The sequence below is a fragment of the Equus przewalskii genome, chromosome 17 (assembly GCF_037783145.1).
Source record: "Equus przewalskii isolate Varuska chromosome 17, EquPr2, whole genome shotgun sequence".
In the NCBI taxonomy this organism is placed as follows: Eukaryota; Metazoa; Chordata; class Mammalia; order Perissodactyla; family Equidae; genus Equus; species Equus przewalskii.
In genome coordinates, this window is record NC_091847.1 from 49,370,914 (window position 1) to 49,395,429 (window position 24,516).

General features: G+C 39.0%; 1 protein-coding gene across 18 annotated transcripts in view; it reads left to right on the forward strand.

The window, feature by feature from the left end:
* The window catches only part of MYO3B (myosin IIIB), a 409,912-nt gene that overhangs the window by 166,748 nt on the left and 218,648 nt on the right, over positions 1-24,516 (forward strand). For 17 of the 18 annotated variants that reach the window (XR_011528407.1, XR_011528406.1, XR_011528404.1 and 14 more), the window contains 6 exons: positions 4,981-5,136; positions 16,875-16,971; positions 17,923-18,039; positions 18,556-18,660; positions 21,027-21,110; positions 21,941-22,143. Coding sequence is in view for 14 of the 18 variants with exons in the window: in XM_070580113.1 (XP_070436214.1) it covers positions 4,981-5,136; positions 16,875-16,971; positions 17,923-18,039; positions 18,556-18,660; positions 21,027-21,110; positions 21,941-22,143 (762 nt within the window). In the remaining 4 variants the exon portion in view is untranslated. The remainder of the gene's footprint in view (positions 1-4,980; positions 5,137-16,874; positions 16,972-17,922; positions 18,040-18,555; positions 18,661-21,026; positions 21,111-21,940; positions 22,144-24,516) is intronic. The other variant, XM_070580117.1, reaches the window with a different exon arrangement.

Sequence of the window (24,516 nt, forward strand, 5' to 3'; positions counted from 1 at the left end):
GGCAGCTGTGTCTCAACAGCATTATCTTTTGGGAGCGGAAGGAGCACAGGCGACGCCAGTTCTAGAGCCCAACACAGAAGCCTGGCCTTTTTTCTTGTTTAGAAATATCTCTTTTTTGCCTATTTCTAGCAGAAACCAGGCTGGGAGATTGCAGTAAATAGCTACAACAACTTGTGTTTAATGTGGTGACACTAATGAATTCTGAAAATTAATCTTCAGCCAAGAAAGCATGATGGAAGGTACTAGAATTTCAAATTAGGGAATGGATTGGTTTCCTTCAAGGCTAGAATTTGCTTCCCTTTTCTTCTGGTGGACTTTTCTATCATATTCAAACCACCCACTGTGGCCTTGTAAATCCAGGTAATACATCTCATGGTAATTTTAAATCTTTTGTTCTTTTGTTTTGTCTTTTAGCACAGAGATAACCACACCTAAATCCAGATTTTAAAAAATGATTTAAAAAACCCCTGAGAATGAAAGAAAAAATTGCTTATGACCTTGGAAAAAAGTAGTGTCCCTAAAATTAATCCTCGTTCAATTTCTTTTTTCCAGAGTAAAAGATTCTGGAAAAAACTAAGCTTGGACAATGTATTTCCCCAGTTTGAGACACTGTCCTCTGCAGAAACAGTAGCCTACAGGTATCTCAAATCTGTTGGTGACAGTTAGGGGCTATGCATGTCTCCCTCAGTCAGCTGAGATGAGGACTCTGCTACCCATTCCAAAAGCCTAGTACTGATTTCTCACAACAGAGCTTCTAAGGATGTCATTTGCAGGGCCCTGGTGCCATTGACACAAAAAAGGGTCTGTAGCGAAGTAAGTTTGGAAACATGGACTTAAACAAAATTAAGCTGTTTTCTTTACCCCCATACTTCCAAGACCATTTAATATGCTCACGTGTATTATGAAATTCCAGATGTGGTTTAGAGAATCACCAATGTTTCCCAAACCTTTTGACACTAGCTTCTCTTTTCAATGGAATATCTTACTTGTCTAGTGTTTCACTCAACTCACCTCACACTGGCTGACCCCCATTTCCGATAAAGAGGTCAACATTTTATGCAGTCTCTTGTTAAGAACTGTTTAATCCCTGGCTGGGGGAAAATATTCAACCTCTGGAATTTGCAATTTCTGGTTTAATAAGTGATCCTGAGATGAATATATATGATATAACTTCCTTAGTTTTCCGTATGTGATCTCCAAATCAGGTTAGAGGATTCTGTCTTGCTTTTAAAAAGGACACATAGGCTGTCAGGAGTTCTTATGGATTCCGGCAGTCAGTTCTATCTTAATTCACTAAATCCCTGCCTGGAAGGAGAGTAAGATGGAAACAATGAGCTGACAAATTTAAACAGTACGAGTTTTGGGCACAAAATTGCAAAGTCTTAAGCAATAAAGAATATACCCTATTTAAAGTTGATAAAAGGACTAAAGCCAAGAATTGTTTCTTAGGCATTCAAAGGAGGTAGTTTAGGAGGTGAAGGTGAGTGAATGTTCTGAGGGACTCCTGAGTTTCTGGCTACACAGCTTGCCTAGTCCGGCTTCTTGCCTTGCTGATCCAGTTTCCCAACTTTGAAATGCCTTCTACCTCTTCTTCACCAATTGAATTCAGTTTAGTTCCAAAACTTCCTGCAAACCCAGCTGAGTTCTCACCAGCTCCACTAAGTTTTCCTTGACTAGATTGCCCCCTCCTACACAGCCTAGTATTGTTCTACACGTTGCATCTATGCCATTTTTAACAACACATTGCAACCTAGGAGGGGTTCTCCTCTGGGACTCAGAGAGTTGGCTTCATCACTATCAGGACCTCACCTCGGTTTCCTCACCTTATAAAAAAAGGGTTAGAATAGAAAATCTTGATCCCTTAGCTCCAAAACCCTATGCTTTTGTGTGATTATTTTTTATCCTAAATATATTAGCAAACACTGCTTTTGCTTTTTCCTATGTTTCTCTTATCCTCTGTCTTACCAATTAGACTGTAGATCCTTGAGGAAAAGGGTCAGAATTTTTTATGAATTAATTTATTTTGGCTAATTCTGGTGCTGTGTAATAAATGTTTGCTGAACAGATGAAATGACCAATGACCTAGTGTCTAGTATTGCAATGACTTTCAGCCATATCTGCTCCTAAGGTAGAACTTTCCTCTGTGTATCAGTAAAATAATAATTCCATTTCAGTCTGGCTCTTTGCTCCCCATGAGAAAAAAGTATGCAAGAGTGTTTTAGAATAAGGCTATACCCTTAAGGTCTTCATGCCCTTCTAAAAATCCTCCAGTGCATTTGGATATGTCACAACTCTGCTTAGCATTCTTCCCTTATACTCTCAGTTTCAGTTTTGCTGATCCAGTGCTATGACATTCAGCCCACTCAGGTCTTACTGAGAGAACTAACAAATCCTCTTGATCATTGCTTCCAGAGAATAGAATGCCAACCATCTTCATTTTTTGAATCCTTAGGAGACAACAGATCCACTTGTTAGTTTATTCCTTGTCTGATTGTCTCACTTCATTATTTAGTCCTTATTTCCCTTACTCCCTCCGTGATCTATAAAGAGAGATCCTCTCCAAAATATCAAATGACCTTACAACCTTGTTGGCAACCTTGCTCCCCGACTGGATGCCAAAATTATGTAAACAAGACATAGCACCTTTGATTGCATCCCCAGACTCCAGTAGAGATCTGTTTTCATAAGTCTAGAGTCCGGGTTCCCTGGTCTCTTGCAAACCCTATCCAAGGAGCTTTAATTACTAAAATACCAGAAGGACCTTGTTTTCAGGCCTTACCTGGAACACTGTCCCACAGAATCTATCCAGAGGAGGAAGGTAGAGGCAGCCGACTTTCCTGTTTACATGCTATGTATTTTCAATTGATTGTCACTCCTCCCACCTTCAGTCTCAGCCCTCTGAGTTTACTCATTTGAAATATTGGCACTAGTCAACAGGCAGTTGATGTTTGCCCCTGGTGCTTTTGCTCTTTCTTCCTTTTTCAATGAGTACCTACTAGTAGTCAGATGAAACTTCAACAGCTAATGCAGAAAGAAGGCCAAAAAAGGGAAGAGAAATATAAGGTGGGGAAACCCATTAAGAAACCAGTCTCCCCTTATTTGGGGATATACTTGGATACAGGTATGTCTATTTGGTAAAGAGAGACAGGCATAATGTGATCTGCCCAAGATCACTGGGCAGGCTTAGCTGTGGGACCTACTGTTGCTGGACTCCAGTTCTACCCGTGCCCTCTCAGGCTCCAGGCAGTGTGCAAAGTCACCATGTCTGTCATCAGTAGGAACTTTCAGTGGACATGGACTATTTTTATTTTAGCAGTTTTCATACACCTTCCCTCAAACCAGAAGGACTGGGCCATACACCTGTATAATTGACCTCATAACTACAAGGAGGTTCCTTTTTTTTTGGATGCTTAGGGGAACATTAGCATTTATTTTCCTTTGGTAGTAACATATTCATACACAGATAGAATATACATGGAATCCAGGGAAAGTTGCTGATGTAAAGACATGAACATAGTATTTTTAAAGCATGTGCACTGATTTCTTATTTTTGATAGGAAAAATAATAGATTATATAAAAAACCCCTGAACCCATAAAAGTCAAGTGATTGATTTCTTCCCCTGGCAAGGCAGAGGTTGTATTTATAATTGTGCAGGCAACAGAATGGAGATAATCTAGGTTCTTTTGGCTTCTCTAGCAGAAAGCTCCAGTTCCAATAGATAGGAAATCCCATGAATCAATTCTAAAATGGACTGACTGGGAAATTTGCCAAATATCTTTTCAGCACTGGAAGGTGAGGGGTGTGAAAGTGGTTTGGAGTGAGAACTGCAAAGGTTAAAGCCTTTTTGTAAATCCAGAAGTTGAGGATTGTTTTAGGAACTGCTTAAATATTTTGAAAGATACTCAAGGTGAGGCTGAGCTTTTTTATTTGTCAGTGCATTTCATTATTTAAAATATGTTGTGTTTTAGATGTTGCTGGTATGTCACTATTGGGAAAACTGTAAACATTTATTTCATGGAGTGGGAAGAATGGCATCCAGTATTTATCCTAAGCCTCCAATGTGAGCTAAAGACTGATAGCTTAAAAGGGTGGATGTTGAAATTTCCTCTTCCATCAAGGGCAGCTACTCAGAATGGAAATGCAATGGTAATTGGAGGGGTATTCATCAGATTCAATTTCACTAAAAATTTCCTTGTGTCAAAATCATCTTTAATAACATAGAGCATACAGTAAAATGTACTAAATCATTGTTTTCTTTGAAAAGGGCATGGAATCTGAAACAGAAAGTGGTTACACCGGTACAGTTTTAACCAATTAACCACAGAGGAGTTTAAATGCAACCCAATTTTTACCGTTTTGAATGGATTTTTTGTTCCCTGTTTGCATAATTCCATTCCAATTCATCTGAGTTATGTTGTAGTCACTTTCTGTTCTGAGGTTTTTCTGCTTCTTCAGAAGACATGAGAAATTAAGGTATTGGACTTTCTCTCTGATGGTTTCTTTATGATTATTTTCTTTCCTAAATGTGTTTCGTCCACCACCAAATAGTGAACATTTCATATATTAGGATTTCATCTAAGGGATAGTGTATAATTTTCTATGCTTCTAAAATAAAGTATATAGACTAATCAACTGGACTCCATTGTAAACATTTTTCTGTAATGAAAAGTCAGACAGAAAATTCAGTCTGATCAATCTATTTTTTCAGTGTTTTGAGTATTTCAAATTAAATTGAAGGCAAAAAATGATTGTGTTTTCAATATGTACTTAAACAAACTAAAATAGACATTTGATGTTTTAATTAATTCAACTAATAGAGAATTTTTTTCTGTGTTCTGGTATGTTGGAATAAAGAAAGAGCTATGTAAGGTTGGTGACCAGCTTTTATAAATGTGTTTCACCTCCCCCCTCCCATATTCACAGGAGAACTGGGTGTGTAAGATTGTGCTTTGGATTGTTTGTTGATTTTTGCGAACAGGTGTCTTATTAAGGATTTTGAAAAGCGGCCTTCAGTCACTCATCTCCTCGACCACCCATTTATTAAAGTAGCCCACGGGAAGGTTTTGTTTCTGCAACAACAGCTGGCCAAGGTCCTCCAAGACCAGAAGCATCTAAACCCTGTTGTTAAAACCAGGTATGGTACTCGGTGTCTTCCTGCTTCCTCTCTCTAGTTATTTATAAAAACAGCATGTCATGTGTTTTGATTTGCCCAGCATTATCACTGGTAATTATCACATCTCTGCATTTTTGAGAGTTTCATTTACATGACATTAGGACTCCATGCCCAGTGGATGAGAGCAGGAGAGCTTCAGAAACAAGCTACCCGATTGTGCTTTTATGGCTAATTTCTCTCAGCCATGGCTGAAATCTCACTCTGTGTTCGGTTAGCTCTAGTTAAAAAACTACAAATATATATATATATTTATATTTAATATAAATTTGAATTTTTTTCTTTTCTTTTTTTTTTTTTTAACCAATAAAGGTAACTGTGTGAAAGCAGTCACGGCTGAGATTGTGTGAAAAATCTTTACTTGGCCGTTGCAGATCGGAGAGCAGAAATTGTAGGCCGTAAAGTGATTTTTGGAAAGATTACAAGTTAAATGCTGGAGACTTTTTCTCTAATGTGCTCTGAGACCGTTTTCTTTAGTTAAAAATTCCTTAGAGGTAATTTAGTATTTTTAAATGATTATTTTCTAGATATTGCCTATGCTGTCTAAAGCAACTGTGTTTCTCCCTCCCCCACCTTTTTTTAAAGGGTACATTTTAAAAGATAAATGTTTATTTTTAGGGGCAATTGCTTAAAACAGTATTCCATGGTTGTCTCTAAGAAATAAGTCTTCAGTTTATGTCCAGAGGGTGGCACAATTTCTCTTTAAATCATTTTTTTGAATGCAAATAAACCTGCTTCCCCAGCTTAGCAATTATTTGGTTTTATAAAACTGGCCAGGATACCGATAAGCTTTAATCCATTATTGTTAAAAGAACATTGGAAGGACTGGAGGTGAAGAAAATAAAACATCACAAGTCACAAGATCTGGAAATACTCATGTATTCTGCAGAGAACTGTTTACAAATCAAAAAGCATCAGAACTCTTGGAGCTGGAGGCATAGTTTCAAGGTGACTATATCTTGTCGATTTTCCCCAACACCACCAGGTTCCAGTTTGGATACTCAAAACATTTTCTTTTCCTACTTTTTCTCCTTTTCCACTATCATTTCTGTTTCTATGGCTTGCCTACAGGGGTAGAGAAAAGCAGAAAATTTTTGTGGCTTGGTGCCTTTTTGAAGCAGTAGGAACTTGTGTTTAAGCCCTAGGGAAGTGAAATCCCCTTTCTTCCCCTGCTTTTGTTCCTATACACCAGCCACTGCCTCTCTACCACCCACCTCCACACACTCAGACACACAGCACCACCACCAAAAATGAAGATGAAGTAAAATACAAACCAAGCAAAAAAGCAAACCCAACGTTTACATGCTCTAAGTCAAATCAGATGTCTCTTCCTTGTCTCTCTGTTCTGAAATATGCTGCAGAACAGTTTCTGAGACTTAGTTTGCAAAGTTACTCAGCTTTTCACACTTGCCCGACTTTGCCTGTCCAGATGTATGCTCTCTTTTTACAAACTTTTCTCCTTTACTATAGAGAATCAGACTCCAGGCTCTGTCACCCACTTTCTCTAATTTCTCTTTATCTTTATTAACTCCTTTGATGTCAAAAGCCTCATATGGTGGCAAAGGCTTCTTTGTAATCTTCGATTTCACTCAGGAGTTTGTGTTTCTTTGAACAGTCATTTAAAAAAATACAACCTCACAAATAGATTTCAAAACTAAACAACCACTTCTTTAGGAGGTAGGAAAGTTAATTCTAAGGGAAACACAATGCATGTAATTGACACTTAACCTGCCACCTATTCCACACTCTTATTTCTTCTTAGCAAGTGGCAAGGAGTTGGCTACATCTGTATTTTTTAAGCCTACCCAGAACAATTCTCAAATATGTTTGATGCTGGTAATTTAATATATTTAAAGTTGTGAGTTTCCAAGTTAATGTGGAAAAAACAAAGAAAAATTGAGGCGAGTGCATAGATGAGTGAGGCAAATACCTAACATCATTTTTCTGCATAATTGTGATCACAGCAGATGGTACAATGTGGTGGTTAAAACCACTGGCTCTGCCAGATTTGAATCCCAGCTCAGTCACTTATAGACAAATTATTAAATTTTTCTGTTCCGAAGTTTCTTCATCTATAAAATGGGGGTTATTTTGAAGATTGAGTCAATACATAAAAATTAATTAGAAGAGCATTGATAACAGAGTTAACCCTCAATTAGTGTTAGCAGTAGTAGTCAAAGTGGTGTACATGTTCTATTTAATTCAGTCTTCCATTTCTTTTGGCCTTAATCTGTGCAAATTCATCTCTATTTACTTACCAAAGAACATCATGAGAATAAACTGTACTGAGTTACTTAATCTAAAAAATACTATTCCTACTTCTTATGTAAAATCTAGTTTATTCATTTGTTCATTCAAGAGACATTTATATGTGTGTATGTGTCAGGCCCTCTGCTGAACAGAGGAACTACAAATGCCCATCAGATACAGTTCCTGATAAAGAGCTAGTAGTCCAGTGTGTGAAACAGACAAGAATCATGTGAGAACAGCTCAGCATGAAAAGTACCTGGATAGAGGAATTCCTGGCGTACCTCCTGGAGCACCTGAGAAAGGAAGACTCCTGGAATTGGTGGGAAGATGGTCCTCGAACTGTCCTGAAGAACAAACAGAAGATAGTCAGGAAGGGAGTTATTCCAGGTAGAGAGGAAAGAATGAGCAATGAGCAGAAGGCAGAGGTGCAGAGGATGGAGAGAGTTTAGGGGGTTTGGTGAACGATTAGTTGGCACTGCTAGAACATTGGAAGGACTGGAGGTGAAGAAAATAAAACATCTCAAGTCACAAGATCTGGACATACTCATGCATTCTGCAGAGAACTGTTTACAAATCAAAAAGCATCAGAACTCTTGGAGCTGGAGGCATAGTTTCAAGGTGTTTGGTTTTTCAAGAGACAAGGCCATTCAACATGAGTTTCTTCATAGTACCTCCTCTGCCCCACACCCTCCTCAAATGTTCTGGATGTCTTCATCTAACCTCTCTGTGTCTTTCCCAAACTAGAGGTTTTTCTGAGGTCAACTTTCCTCTTAGGCCCTTGATCCCAGACCCTCTTGCTTTCTCTATTACCTTCTCTTTCTTTATTTACAATGTCTCCCTCTATATAAGATCCTCTCCTTCACCTGTCTAAGTTTTCCCCATCCTTTAAGAACCTGTGTTCTCCCCCTGCAGCCCCCTCAAACTACCAACTTCTCTCTCCACTGGGCAAAGCACTAAAGTGGTGAACAGAATATTCCCTGCCTCTGCAGGAACAGTAAGACAGTGTTCCCTATAGGCTGTTAGGTCTCATTTTTTTCTGCAATAACCTCAAAACTAAATAAGTCACCCCACCTGGGGGGCCCAGGACTGTTTGGACCATGGAAGAACCCTACTTTGGGCAGAAAGCTGGAAGCTTTGTGTAATATCTGGAAGTACTTGGCATTGCATTTGATAGGCTATGAAGAGAAAGCAAAGTCTTTTGACTGGTCTCTGTCTCTTACTGTCTTACAATTTCTGTTTGATTGCAGTCTGAACCAGAGCAGGGAGGCAAACCCAATTTGGGTAGACCCTGCAACACTTCTCTCTTTCCCTAATCTCTCTCAACCAACCACCACCAAGTCCTGACAACATAATTATCTTAATATCTTTTGCTATTTGCAGTTGCCACACTGTGCTCACTCATCTCTCTGGCTCCAGCCTCGCCCACCTCCATTCCATTCTCTGCAATCAGAATGACCTTCCTGGAGCACATCACTGTTTGAAACTCTTATGTGGTTCCCGAGTGCCTACGTAACATATCCAAGCTCCTTAGCCCATCATGACCTGGCCCTTGCCTGCCTTGTTCACCCCTTCATCCCACCCAGGTTCTAGCAATGCCAACTAATCGTTCACCAAACCCCCTAAACTCTCTCCATCCTCTGCACCTCTGCCTTCTGCTCACTGCTCATTCTTTCCCCTCTGCCCCAACACCACCAGGTTCCAGTTTTGGATACTCAAAACATTTTTTTCCTACTTTTTCTCCTTTTCCACTATCATTTCTGTTTCTATGGCATTCAGGAGAACATTTGGCACTAGAACTTCTCAAAAAATGTACCATCACCGCCACTGCCTTTCCCATCTCTCATTTCTAGCAATTCTTAGCAACAAGAAGTAGAAGTAGAGAAAGCAGATACTGTAGTCTTCTTTAGGCTGGTGACTGGCTTGGATGGACATGATGTTGGGACAAGGGGGCATGAGAATCAAGGTGAGTAACAGAGTATCCTTGGGGTCTTTTTGGAGTATAGAAGAAAGGGAAGTCAGAAGTGGCATCTTGACTTTGAGTCTGGGTCTGGGTTAGGGGACTGGCAGTTACAATGAAGATGAAGAGCAGATTCAGTGAAAGGATGGTGAGAAAAGGGATTGTAGAACTGAGATCCTGGGAACTTTTGAGAGATAATTCGGAACTAGTCATGGCTGAACTTGTGAACAGCTTCAGTGGAGTACAAATAAAAGTTTTAAAAGAGTTGACAAGTTGAGGGACCTTGAGATCACAGTGTGAGAAGAATTAACAAAGTGATTGGTGGGAGATGGGAAAACTGAAGACTGATATCAAAGGAAGGGATAGAGAGAGAGGAAAATGGGAGTCAAGTGCTGGAGATGATATACAAGAATGGTGTGAAAGTTTTAAAAGGGAGAGCTTTCTTAGGAAAAACTATGGTTGAAAAAAGGCAGAGGGGAGCAAGAAGGATGCCCCCTTCCCCTGTCCTCTCACATGGAAGGTGAAGCTGGGGCAAGAGCATTATGGGGAAGTGGTCCATTTCAGTCATGTTGAGGAGATAAATGTGTATTCAAGAACAAGGCTAGGAATCATGGGAGCTTGTTCACTATAGAGCAGAAGCTGCACTGTGCATGAAGAAGGGCTTGAGTGGTGAGGCCCCATCGCACCTTTCCTAGGCCTAAGCATTCTAGCTCTTTTGAGTGATGCAGTTTTTTGGAAAGCCAGACTGTGATCCATTCCCCTTTCACATTATATATGTGAGGCACTTGTGGAGAACCAATATTGTATTATTTGATATTCAGTACCATTTCCTGATGCTAATGATAGTGTATGAATGAAACCATTGGAGTTTAAATTTTTCTAGTAATTTATTAATTTTGCCAAAGCGTATATTCGATTCAGGTACAATAGAGTGGTTATTAATCAAGGCTTACTCTCTCAAGGGAGGTTAAAAAGCACTAAAATTCTGCAAACAGTCGTTTGGAGCTATGTTTTTACTTAACCTGTCAGGGATGCCTTTAAACAATTTGGGCATTTCGTTTATGTCAGCTTCCATTTCCTTGACCTTCAAAAGGACTTGTTCCCCAAACCAGTTTTGCAATTCTCAGAATTCATTGATATTATCTGGTATGTCATGTCCCTATTAAAGTTCAGAGAAGTAGATGTAAAAACATGGTTTTTTTTTTTATCACTTCACAAGAGTTAGTGGGAGAAGAGCAAAACCACTGTCTGGAATGTGACTGGAGGAGGGAAGGTGCTGGGTTGGCTATGCTGTGCCTTCCAACCTCCCATCATGGACTCAAACTGCAAGCCTCAGTAAAATTACAAGATCCAGCCTCTCATTCCCCTGCAGGTGGCTTGGGACTAGCTGAAACCACAAACGTTAAGTCGTCAAATGCCATGGGTCTCCTCTAAATATTACTTGGTGGAAGAATTAAGTTGCTGGTTGTTTCCTGCTCTGTTTAATGGATTTTGATTCTCTACCCTTGCAATTTGCCTGAGGTTGATTAAAACAATGACCTCAGCTTTTCTGATTTCTTTTCAACCTGCAGCAGTGACCTTTAAAAACAGATTTCTCACTGCTTAACTGCCTAGCTCTCCCCAGTAAGCCTTGCTCACTCACTTGTTCTTTTACCTGCAAACATGCACGTGTGCATGCATGTGCATGCACACCCTCCCCCTCTCCCCATTATGTACACTGATGGGTTCCTGGGCTTCTGTGTAAATGGATGACTTCTGAAAGATTACTTTATCAAGTGCTGAAGATGCTTGACACATAGAATGTTAAAGATGCTCCTGTTCTCCTAACAGACAAGAAATAAATCCATATTCTAATATAATTAGTATCTGCTGTCTGCCTATATCTATGTCTTGTCTGTCTATAACTGAGTGAATGAATTAAGATTTAAAATTCTTCTAGTGTCACTGATTCTTGCTGCCTAGAGAAGGGAGGTATATCAAATACTTATGACTGATGATAAGATGCTGATTTCTTAGTATTCTGGCCAAAACCATGCGTAGATGAAAAAATAGGGAGATACTATAGTGATTTCCACTCAAAAAATTCTTTTATTTTTTATTCTGTGTATTGAAGTGTTTGTTTGATAGATATAAGCTTAAGTTCTAGGTCAAGATAGAGCTCATGTAGATAAATTATCTAGGTGGTATACCCACCCATATTTGACTTTCAGTAGAAGGGTGTCACACCTAGATGATCTGCCATTATTTTTCTCACTCTAGGTCCGTGATTATGTAGTTACAGTCAAATGAAAGTTTCTCTTTCATCAACTCTGTTATCAAAGGGTATACTGAAATGGAAATAAAGATTTGGAAGAAATATTCAACATCACTAACTTTGTTGCAGTCATAGTACTCTATCCCCAATTTTGAGTAGCATTTTCCTTACTATATGGAATCCACTGAAGGTAGTGATAAGGGAGTTGTTCGTCTAATCTATCCAACTTGCCAGCTTGTCCCTGAGCTCTCTCCATGGCCACAGAAGCCTTTGTCTTAGAGTCTTGAGAGCTACCACCTTTAAGCCTGGCCCTTCTCCTTGCTCCTTCTCTTCTCTACCCACTTCTTCTCTGCACCCAACAGATTTTACTTCCTTTTGTTTCTAGAATATAATGGGAGTGTTAGTCATTCTCCACTCCTTCCAGTTCCGCTCTTGGATGGAGGGGAGGACTCTGTTCCTGTGGAAGAGTGGAGTAGAGGTGGCCTTCCTGGTCCTGCCAAAGGGTGACTGTCTAAAAGGCCAACAGGCATTTCTTAGTGCAGAATTTGACCCCCCACTAGCACATCCCCTGTAATTATTAGGCTACAATATTTTGTTTCCTTCTCATCCTTGAGTTATGATTTAGAGGGCCTCCTTCTGTTGCTTTGTTCTTCATCATAGTTGGAGGTGAAGGGAAGAATGCATCTTACCACACTGACATGAAGCTCCTGCAGCCCTGTGTTGACATACCTGCATGGAAGTCACTGCTTCCACAGGCATTGTTGACAAACAGGAAGAGGCTAAGGGATTAAAGAGTCACTGTGGACAAAATATATAATATTTGTCAATATCGTTCATAGGACCAGAAGCTCCAACAAAGAAGTCTGCAGGCCCAGTGATGAGGTATTAAAGAGCATTCACATTGAAATGATTTTAACCATAATGTAGGCATAGAAATGAAACTGTAGTGAAGGCAGCAGTACTTCAGGAATTTATTCCGTGAGAACAATTCCCCTAGTGTCTGAGCCAGTTTGGTGCCCTCTACAGCTCCTTTCCCACTCCTGGGCTTGGCCTGAGACATTCCAAAATATCCCCCATCCTTTACCTCATCTGTGCCCACTCTTGTCTTAGGGAAACTCCCAGCCTCTGCCTCTGGCTCTCTCACCCACTCTTCAGATCCAGTTCTTATTCTTCACCCTTTCCTTGGACTTGATGTTTCAGACTTGCCCTTGTTTCTGTCTTACTTGAGCCAGACACTCAGACACTGGTTCCCCCTGAGCCCTGAAACCTAAGACCAACCCTACTCACCACCCTCTACCACCACATCAACCCAAACTTTAGGAACGAACCCAAGCCAGAGCTTTGAGTTTCTCCCTCTCTAACTTTAACCCCCAAAACTCCATTTGTCTGGGAAGCCAGGGTTGGCAGCCAACATACTTAAAGTTTCATAAAAACAAATAGGAAATCTAGCAAGAAGCAATGTGGACTTGACTGGAATTTGAAAATTTCTTCTGAGCCATTAGAACTATAATACCTTACCATATACTCTTTATTTAATAGAATGCCTCTGCTATTGATCCATCTGTTTGTCTCTCTTTCCATTTCTCTGAGCTTTGGAATATTCAATCCAAGTACCTTTTCATTGGAAATCTGTACTTTTCACATTAAACAAGGAATTCTTCAGCCAAAATTGACAATAAATGCCATTCTCAAGTAAGACACTAGGTGGAGCATGTGAATTTAAAGGAAATTCAAGTTGGCAGTTACTAGTGACAACAACTCATGTAATGCTAGAAAACTGTAAAAAAATTAAACAAAATTTATTTTGATTAATGTCAACTAAAAACATACAAATATGAAACGCATAACACTTCTTATAAGCATATGTAAAGTCTAGGATAATTTTTTAAAAATTGGAGTAAATAATATTTTTCTCTTCAATAGACCCTCCAAACCTCATAGCCAAAGCAGAAAAATGAAGCAGGAAGCAGTTTCAGAAGAACACTAGTTGGGGAAGGCAGAGATGGCCTTCAGTAGCAGATATTGTTTTTTACTGGTTGAGAGAATGAAATGATCTTTTCCAGAGTGAAAATACCTTACATCTACATCAGCTTCCAGATTATCAGCTTCAATTTTGGTAGCAAATAAGTCTAGGGAATTTGATTGCCTTTAAGCATGGTAAGAGGTCATACATTGCTAATAACAGCAGGTAAAATCTTTTAGAAGTTGTTTGTTGTTTAGAAAATATTATAGGGAGACAATCTGCTGCTGGGTTCAGAAGATGACCACTTCCATGCTAGCAGTATTGCATTGTGGATGTTCACACTGAAAGTCATCACTTTCTACTAGAGTTTATTTCTTCGTGTTATTGTAAGTGAAGTTTTGTCAGTGCTTTCATTTTTAGTTGGGTGTAAAAATATCATCCAGCACGAAGCTTGACCTTCCTGTATGCAGTTCAGGCTGCCTTTAAGTCTAGGTCAGGAGTTACTGGAGGAAAAAAAAAATCCCTGGGAAACTGACCATTGATTCAGTGATATTTTGTTTTTTGTTTGTTTGTTTTTTTTTTTTAAGAAAATCAGCCCTGAGCTAACATCTGCTGCCAATCCTCCTCTTTTTGCTGAGGAAGACTGGCCCTGAGCTAATACCCTTGCCCATCTTCCTCTGCTTTATACATGGGACGCCTGCCACAGCATGGCTTGCCAAGGGATGCCATGTCTGCACCCGGGATCCAAACCAGCGAACCCTGGGCCGCCGAAGCGGAACGTGCGCACTTAACTGCTGCACCACCAGGCCAGCCCTGATTCAGTGGTATTTTGGATTCTGGTTTCCCCAATCTGCCTGTTACCAGTTACTTCTCGGAGTCCCATGCATTCTCTCAGGGTGTTTAGTTGCACTCGGTGGGGAGACAGAGTGGAGAGTACTTACTCCATTTTGACAAGAACCAGATATGTGGATGGTTTTTTTAATTCCTGATTTTGTTGTCAGAAGATGTGTAGAATAAATTCTAGCTTAGCCTATTTCATACAATTGCAAAATAAGAATTTAGGAAAGAGATACACCAGTCGAATTTAATATGATGAGAATTTAATTATTTCATAAGAAATGTGTTGTGATATTTTGTTTGATGATGAACTTCAAGGGAAAAAAATGCTTAGGTTTTATGTGAAGAAGATTTGACGAGAAATATGTACCCTCCTGCTGTTTTATTTAGTAAAGTGGCTAGCTAGAAGCAGGTGGCAGCTCTGAATTTTAAAGTTTATAATTTTAAAATTTAAAAAAACTTTAAAAATTTATATTTCATACCAGTCTGATTTCTCTTTGACATCACCAATATGTTAGGACATAGATGAATAAATTGTTCTGTTTAATTTAAAAAAACCCTTAGTTTATAAATTTGACTTTAATATTAACTAAAATGGAGCTTTTGGACCTTTATGTGAATTAGCAGCAAAACTGGTTCTGGCACTGGCGATGACTAATGCTGTGCTTCAAATACCCCTTCTTCAAATCTATCAGTGATGGAGATTGGGAAGTAACATTTAATAGGGAGGAAGAGGAAAAAAAGTCAATGTTTCTTTGCCTATTTTCATTGTATTATAAACTCAAGACTCAAAATCCAGAGCTATTGAGTTTGCTTCTTCCTTTTTACCTACTTTTGTGAAATGTGTGTAGCAAAAGATAGAGTATACATCAAGATACCATGACTGCTACATGGTACTTACAGCAAAATGTTCAGTAAAGCCAGATTCTGGGACCTGGCAAGGTAGAACTGTATCCTCTAAAGCTGTGATGATGGTGGGTATAAAATGTGACAGGGACAAACCATGCAGTGATGCTTCTCTGCTGGTGAATTTACAGTACCTTGGAGGACATTTTACATGTGATTTTGTTTAGTTAATAGTATTCTGAGTAATGTATGGAGCTATGTAAATTGTTGATTCCAAATTATGACGGGGACGTTAAGAATAGTGCTTGGTGTATTTTTTCAACCCTTTTGCATTTTTACATCCATGACTGTATTTGCTTTCACACCTCCCTGTGAGATAAATAGACCAGTCAGGGGTGATTCTATTTATAGATGAAGAAAACTGAGATGCTGGCCATTAAGGGATTTGCTGAGTGGCCTGACCACATTACTCACAACCCTGAGACTAAGACCCAGAACTCTTAACTTCTAGGCCAACGCTTTCCCCCATATCCCATTGAGTAGTGCTAAGTTTATGAAGGGAATTGCGGGAAAGCCTACTTTCACCCTGAATTAACTTTATATCTCAAAGAATGATATTTTAGTACACCAAAGGGGATTAGTATGGATGCCAACCAAGTTTTTTAAATGGCTGGTGAGCAATGCTCCCTAAGAGAAAAATCTTATGTATATACACAAGAGGATGCACATAAAGATATTGAGTACTGCTTTGTTTCTAATAGCAAAAACTTTGAATCAGCCTAAATGTTGATCAACATAGGACTGGATAAATTGGTATATGTTTATATCATATAATATTACCCAGTGATTAAAGGTGACTGAAATAATAAATAAACACCCACAGATATTTTTTAAAAATCATAACATTGAACAGAAAAAAAGCAAGTTTGCAGAATGAAGCTAACAGTATATCATTTTTATAATTAAACATACACAATCTGTATATTGTTCAGGGTACATATATGTGTATGACCAATATTTAACAACAGACTGGAGGGATACCCACCAAATAGTGGTCATTCAGGAAAAAGGAGTGGGGTGGAACATAGGTCACAAAGGGATTTCAAATAAACAAGATAAAATGTAAACATTTACCAGTTCATTGGTATTTGCTATATTGTTCTCTGAAGTTTTCTGTAGTTTAAAAAATTTCTCAAGAAGTTGGAGGTAGGTGGTGCTAGTGCAGATAGCACAGAGAGACCTCAAGGGAAGTACCCGGTGAGAACTATAAGCCTGACACTGAACAGAAAAATGTGAGAAAGTAGTGTGGTGGGCATTTAAGAAAAGCAGATCTAAGTATTAGATGGACCCATTTGCTAATACTGCCCACTATGGTAGAAGGAAGGCTTGAGCTCTGGAGCTCACCTTACTCCTGGTATTCCTACAGTGACAGAGAGTGAGCTTGGGGACCTGGAATGGACTTGTTCCTCCTGTCCCTTTCTCTGAAGTCTCCAAACATGTCACGTGATAAGACTGTCAATGAGTCATTCTCATTGCCTACCTTCTGCTACATTACTTTCTGTCTTGGTGCTAATATTCTCTGGATAAACTTCTAGGCATGAAAGGATGCATACCAGAAGACCCTATCGTGTGGAAGATGCTGAAAAATACTGCCTTGAGGATGATTTGGTTAATCTAGAGGTTCTGGATGAGGTACTAAATATTTAATAGACAGTTCTCACCGATGACATTTGTTTCACTTGAATGGTCTGACCTTTCTGTTGTGACAATATTCTCCTAAGGTCACTTGAAAATTTAATTATTTATATATCCTTGGGGTTGAAACTCAAGGAGCATTTGGTTGCTTTGACTATGATCCTGTGTTATATTCAATTATAGTCCCCAAAATACCCTAAATAATGATGAGAAAAGGATTTGGATTTTTCTAATAAAGCTCTTTATATTGTAGGCTTAAATGATGTTTTATATCAGCTGAAATTATTTTCGGTTTTTAAAAAAGTGCATCTTAACCTTAAATTCAGGTAGTTGTTGTTCTTCATAAAAAGGAGCTTCCTTTAGGGAAATAGTAAAGTTAATACAGCTTGAATCCTAAATTTGAAAACTGTGATAATCCCCATTTACAATATGCATATTTAATAGAGCTGTTAATTGCACTGGACCTGCTTCTACAAATTCTAACTCTGGGGACCCTTAAAGACAATGCATGAATCACTAAAGTGCAATATAAAAGTGTTCAATTCTATATTCTCACCACATAAATTTTAAATGCAATGCTTTGAGAAATGAAGTTACTATTTTGTGTGTACTTTATCAATAGAAACGGCTTATTAAATCAAATTCTAAATAGAACATTTTGATTGGGTGAGACAAGTTTTTCACAATAACAAACAAAATATTTGTTGGATATCTCAGTGTCTTTTAGCAAGTCCTAAGTGGGTCTAATTCTTTTAGCATATTCCAATTTTTTTTGTTCTTTCAAGGTGAATATCTGCATTTAGGATCATTAGGGTCATTGTATGATTTAAATTGACTACTTTCATCTTTTAGAGAAAAATATTCTTATAAGAATAAATTTGTTATTTTTAGAATCTCTCTCTTGACTGAAATAATGTTTACTCTCAATATCATTTATCCTCTTCTTAGGATACAATTATTCATCAGTTGCAGAAGCGTTATGTGGACTTGCTGATTTACACATATGTTGGAGACATCTTAATTGCGTTAAACCCCTTCCAGAATCTAAGCATATACTCACCACAGGTAAGGAATGCTTCAAGAGCATCTTGCTCCTGAATAGGAAATTAAAAATCACAAGGGAAAATGAAAAGAAGGAAAAAGTGAGAATAAAGTTATGCCATCCCACAGGTATGTACCCTGAACTGCAGATAATCAACACAGATGGTATTCTTACATTTTGGGGGTAAATTTTTAAAGCAAGATGTAACAATAATAGCTAACATTCATTTAGTGCTTACTACCTGCCAGGCACTGGGTTACCTCGCTTACTCTCACAACCTGTGAGACAAGTACTATTATTAAGCCTATTTGACAGACGAGGAGACTCAGCGTGATGAAGTTAATTCCCTTGCACAAGCTCACGAAGCCAGTAGCTGAAGAACAGGGATTTGACTTCAGGCCTGTAGACTCTACAGCCTTCCTGATGCCACAGTTCCCCTAATAAGTGACAAATCCTTGGTTTCGTGGGCAATAGGTCCTGGAGAATTAGAAGGTCCAGTGGAGCATTAGAAGGATCCTTTAAATTATTTTTGTCTTCAGTTTTCCAGACTTTATCATGGGGTGAAACGTGTCTCAAATCCTCCCCACATATTTGCATCAGCAGATGCTGCTTATCAATGCATGGTTACTTTCAGCAAAGACCAGGTAAGAACGCACCTTCCTTTCCTACCAAGTCGCATAGTAGGGTGTGTTCTGTCTGCCTCTGCAGCTGTTAAGTCTTCCTGAAAACTTTCCATTCTGGTTGCTGGTGCTGACTCAAGGAAATAAGAAATGAAATAGTAACTCAGTGGGACGGGAACAGTAATAAAGGCAGAGTAGCAGGAGAACATGAAAACCCTTTTCAAAAAACATGAAACATTCACATCAAGAGCACTCATTTTCTCTGATAAAATGTAATAAGGATATTTCTAATAAGAATATGAGTGCATAGAGCTAACACAAACCTGATTATGTGACAATTATTGCAATAAAAACAGGATATAGAATGACATAAATGAAATTCCTTCCTATTAAGATCTCAGAATCTGTTCTTTTTGTATGAAATACTGCACACCATTTAGCTCCTGAGAAATTGTCATGATTTGGGTAAAGACTGAACAAATCTTAAACTCAATGCTGGTTAAACACAAAGCTCACCCATATGCTTTAACTTTCTGGACCTCCGATTCACAGTGGTGGTGTATCCAACTTTTGACCCTTCCTTGACTTCGAAAATGTATATTTTTCTTTGTGTGTTTCTTCTGTTTGAATTAGAAGTAACCTGATTTGTGAGAAAATTTTATGAGAGAATCACTATGTGTATATTTCCTGAGACCTGTAAAGTCCCAGCTTTGGGTTTGTCGAGGAATAGGTGAAATTATAACAGTGCAAGTTACAAAGTGGAGTACATGGATTCACTATAGGTTAGAACTTGACTTCTCCAAATTCTTATCTTTCCCAGAAACTTGTGAAATATCCATAGATTTCGTAGAGAGGAAGTAAATGGAGAGAGATATATGTGTTTGTCAAGTTAAGAAGTTGCCCCACTGTGTTCTCTTTTTTCTGATACCATTTCTGACACCAAATATTGTGTCTTTTGCAATGACAACCAATTCTCCAACACCAACTGGATGACCAACAATTCATTTCCATTCATTTCTGACACTAAATTTCTGGAGTTAGTGCAGACCTCACAGGTTCAGGGCTCAGTCTCATAAGACTGCCCCCACTTCAGACATCAGCTACAAATGGGGTGCCCAGGCTACCCACACTGATGCCTTGCCAATTACAAATTCAAGGAGTCCCGCAACTCCTCTCAGGTTTGACAATTTACTAGAATGACTCGTAGAACTCGGGAAAACACTTTATTTAATGGTTTATTATAAAGGATAGAACTCAGGAACAGCCAAATGGAAGAGATCATAGGGCAAGATATGGGGGGAGGGGTGCTGCAAAGCTTCTGTGCCTTCTCTGGACATACCCCACTCCAAGCACCTCAATGTGTTCATACCAGAAGCTCTCTGAATCTTGTTGTTCAAGAGCGTTTATGACTCAGTCAATCTCTAGCTCCTTTCTCTTCCCCAGAAGTTGGGATAGTGGGGCTGAAAGTTCCCACCTTGTATTCATGTGTTTGATCTTTCTGGTGACCAACCCCCATCCTGAAGCTATCTTGGGTCACACGTTGAACCACATGGTTAGCAGTTAGGTTTGGTTGAAAGGGACTTGTTTGTGTAACAAAAGATGCTCCTATCACTCATATCATTCAGAAAATTGCAAGGGTTTTAGGAGCTCTGTGCCAGGAACCCAAGACAAAGACCAAATATATATTTTTTATTATACTGCACCCATTATTTTCCTCTTATACATAAAGAGCTCCTGGAAATAAATGACGAAAAGACCAACAATACAAAAAATAGGCAAAGGATATGGACTGGTCACAAAAAAAATACATGAATGACCTTAAACATATGAAAAGATGCCCAACCTCACTTATGATAAAAGAAATGCAAATTAAAACTATACTGAGATACCATGTTTTGCCTGTCAGATTGGCAAAAATCCAACATACCCTGTTTGGTAAGGCTGTAGGAGAACAGGCACTTTCATATATTGGTACAGTCCTTAGGAAAGCAGTTTGGTATTACCTATCAAATTTACAAATGTATTTACCTTTTGATCCAAAAACTCCATTTCTAGGAATTTATTCTACAGATGAACCTACATATAAATATAATGATATATATAGGGTTATTCATTGCAATATTGTTTGTAATATCAAAAGGAAAAAACTCCAGTATCCATCAGTATGGGACTGGTTACATAGATTATGGTACATTTATACGGTGGAACAACGTGCAGCTGTGAAAAGGTTGAAGAAGCTCTCAATGTACTGAAATGGAAAGATTCCTAAGATATGTTGCTCAGTGAAAAATTAAGGTGTACCGTGGTGGATGTTATATGAAAAACATAGCTGAATATGCAGGGTTTACCATGCTATGAATTCTTCACCGACACTCCATTTTCTCTGTCAGTGCATTGTCATCAGCGGAGAAAGTGGCTCTGGGAAGACAGAAAGCGCCCACCTGATTGTTCAGCATTTGACTTTCTTGGGAAAGGTATTGGCTACCTGCTTTATGTCTTGTGGCTAGAAGTCCCTGCGGAGTAACTGCATGTTTTATAAGTGGTGGAAATACTAGTTTTTATTAGGGGTTACCTAAAAACACTCCATCTTTATTATGTTTGCCTCCTGATAGCTAGACCTCTTAAGATGTCAGCATGCCATCCTTCTTTCACCTAGTGAGGAAAATAATGCCGGCACGAATTCACTAGATAATCAGCAACTAATTTTTCATGTTTTCAATGTAATAGAAACATTTAGCCATTAAGCAGTAAAAGTGGTTAAACATTAGGAACAGGATCAGGGAGAGCCACTAAAATGATTAAGGGATTGAAAATAGAAATCTTTGAGCAAAAGTTGAGGGAAATGGAAATTTTCAGTTTGGTGAAATGGGCGTTGGAGGAATTAAAAACTGGTCTAGCAGTTACTTATACTGAGAATAAGTATATTATGTGACTAAGAAAGAAATTAAGGAATATTTTTTTACAGGTGAGGTTTATTGAATATTATAATGGATGACTGAGAAAAGTTATGGGATTTCTGTATTGAAAATTCTTTCTAAACTCTTTAGGCATTTTATCTGTCAAAGATTTTAAGTGAAGTGTGTCTGGAGGTAAAAATGATAACATAATCTAGCCTCATCTGATGCCTATGCACCTGGGGAGCTGCTCATCTGAGAAAACAATGCTGGCGGTTGATGCTAATTTCCTCAAATGGAGGCCTTCCCAAAAGGATAATGTGAATTTTGTGCATAGGGAAGGGTATGGGGCATCTCTGCTGGAGTAATGCTCCTGGAGACTCCTCTTGACTGTTCTCTGTTTGGCACAGGCCAATAATCAGACCTTGAGAGAGAAAATTCTGCAAGTCAACTCCCTGGTGGAAGCCTTTGGAAATGCATGCACTGCCATCAATGACAACTCCAGCCGTTTTGGAAAATATCTGGAAATGATGTTTACACCAACTGGAGCCGTGATGGGGGCAAGAATCTCTGAATATCTCCTTGAAAAATCCAGAGTTATAAAACAGGCAGAGTAGGTGCACTATTTAACACTTTGGTTTTGCTCTGCAACATAGACAGTGGGGCTTTGGGAATTTTAATGGCTCCATTTTCACCCTTGTCCTTAGCATCTCTGCCCACCCCTCCGCCCAGCCTCCCTAAGAGCAAGAAATTATTTAAGCAAAGGATAAGTGGTGTTCTAACCTAAAAGATGTTTACAGGCAGAGGACAAAGGGCTGGGGTGGGAGTACTTTGGCATAGATATGCCTATTTCTCCTGAGTCAGTTATACCAGGTAGAATTTAACAACATTGTAGATACTTTTAAGAATCATTAAATCCCTTAAAATTGAATTTGTCTATTTAGAAAAAAAGGCACTGAGAATATTCCACATGTTTTTCCCTAGATTGAGAGAGGAAAAAAATATTTTGTTCTAAGAAGAGCAGTTTAGCAATAGTGATCAATAGCATGGACTGCTCTGGGTTCAAATGCTGACTCTGACATTTCCTATGTGACCTTGGATATATCACTTAACTTTTCTGGGCCTCATCTGTGAAATGGAGATGCTACTAGGGCCTACCTTATGCGTTTGCTGTGAAGATTAATGAGCTCATTTATATAAAATTACTTTAGAAAGTGCCTGGAATGGAACATGTTATCAGAGGGTTAGCCACTCTTCCTATTGTTATTATTATTATTAGAGGACATCAGACTTCCTCAGGAGTGTGGATCCATCCATGCATTATTCAGTAATTATCTGTTGAATGCTGTATGCTAGTGCTGTGCTCTCTGCTGGGGTTGCAAGAGTAAACAAAATAGACAAGTCTCAGTACTCACAGAGCTTGGTATGAGTGGTAGATTGGGGTGGGGGCTGGATCACAGGCATTAAACAAATAAATAAACTCAAAGGCAGAACCATTGTGATAAGTACCAGGAAGCAATGTAAGGTGCTATGAAGGTGTAAAACAGGAGAAGGAAGGGCACATAACCTAGTCTGGAAGAGAGGGGCTCCCTGTGTACGAGACATCTACACTGAGATCCAAGGATCAATAGGAGTTAGCCAATGAGGTGGGGACAGGATGGGGAGGTAGAGAAGGGCAAAGATGAGGCTGAGACCAGATCATGTAGGGCTTTGGAACCAAGCTAAGGATTTTGAACCTCATTCTAAAGGCAATAGGAAGCCATTTAACATTTTCAAGAGGGGACGTCACAAAACCCAACTTGCATTGTGAAATAATTACTCTGGCTTGGAGACACAAGAAGTATCATGTTGAGGCCATTAGGAAGCTATTGCCAAATCCACGTGAGAGAGAATGTTGGCCTGGGCTGAGGTGGTAGGAGTGGAGATGGAGGTGGAGAGGAGTTAATGAATCTGAGAGATCCTAATGCAAGCGGAATCCACAGGACTTGCTTTGGGTTAAGAACTCAAGCGTCGTCTTCTATCATACGCTTGCAGTTTCCTCACAAAATAGGGACTGACATGAAAATTAAACAAATGAACAAAAGGATAGAATGAGAGTCATTTTGGCTTCCCTGTGGCTTCCTGATTAATTTTGATGAGGTCCTCCTCCTCTTTCTCCCTAAATTAGGGTGGTTTTAAAGTTTAGGGAGCTACCTCTGACAGAATGGAAACTATAGTCTTCTGTGTTCAGATGTCAAGTGGTTTTTTTACAGAGATAATGTGAGGAGAGTTCCAATCATAGCTATGTCACTTATTGTGGTTGCCTATTAATTGATATAAATATCCTTTTACCTTACTTTCCTCATATGCAAAAAGTACATAATAAAGCCAACCTCGGAGGGCTGTTGTGAGAATTAAATGAGATGGTATGTGATTTATACCAAATATTGAATCTGAAACTTAATAGACACCTAATAAACCATAACTTACTATTAAATTTATTCAATATGATACCACTGATGGGGAAAAATAGACTGAAGACATTGGATGAGGAGAAGATGAAAGTCCTGTTCATCTAACCTTTCTGGTTCTGCCCTCTTCTGGGTGCATAGTAGGATTCCCCTTCTTGTTACACTGTGGCTGGATGTGGTCATATGAACAGTTCTGGCAAATAACCATTTAATGGAAAGACCCTTCAGAACTCTGGCAAAGTGCAAGATGGTTGCTGCTCCATCAGCCTGGGCCCATGAGTGACTGTGGTGAGCACAGCCCACCCTGCTGACCCTCAGTGGGCATGTACTCTGAGCAAGAAGTAAGCCTATGTTGAGTTAAGCCACTAAAATCTTGGGATGTTTCTTACTGCAACAGAACCTCGCCAATCCTGATAAATACAGGAATGAAAATCAAATTGAATTTATGCTAGGAATGGATGTTGGTAGGCAAAGCTTGGAAGAATTGAGAACTAGAGGTATCTGCAAAAAAAACTACAGAAAGGCAAGACTAAGAT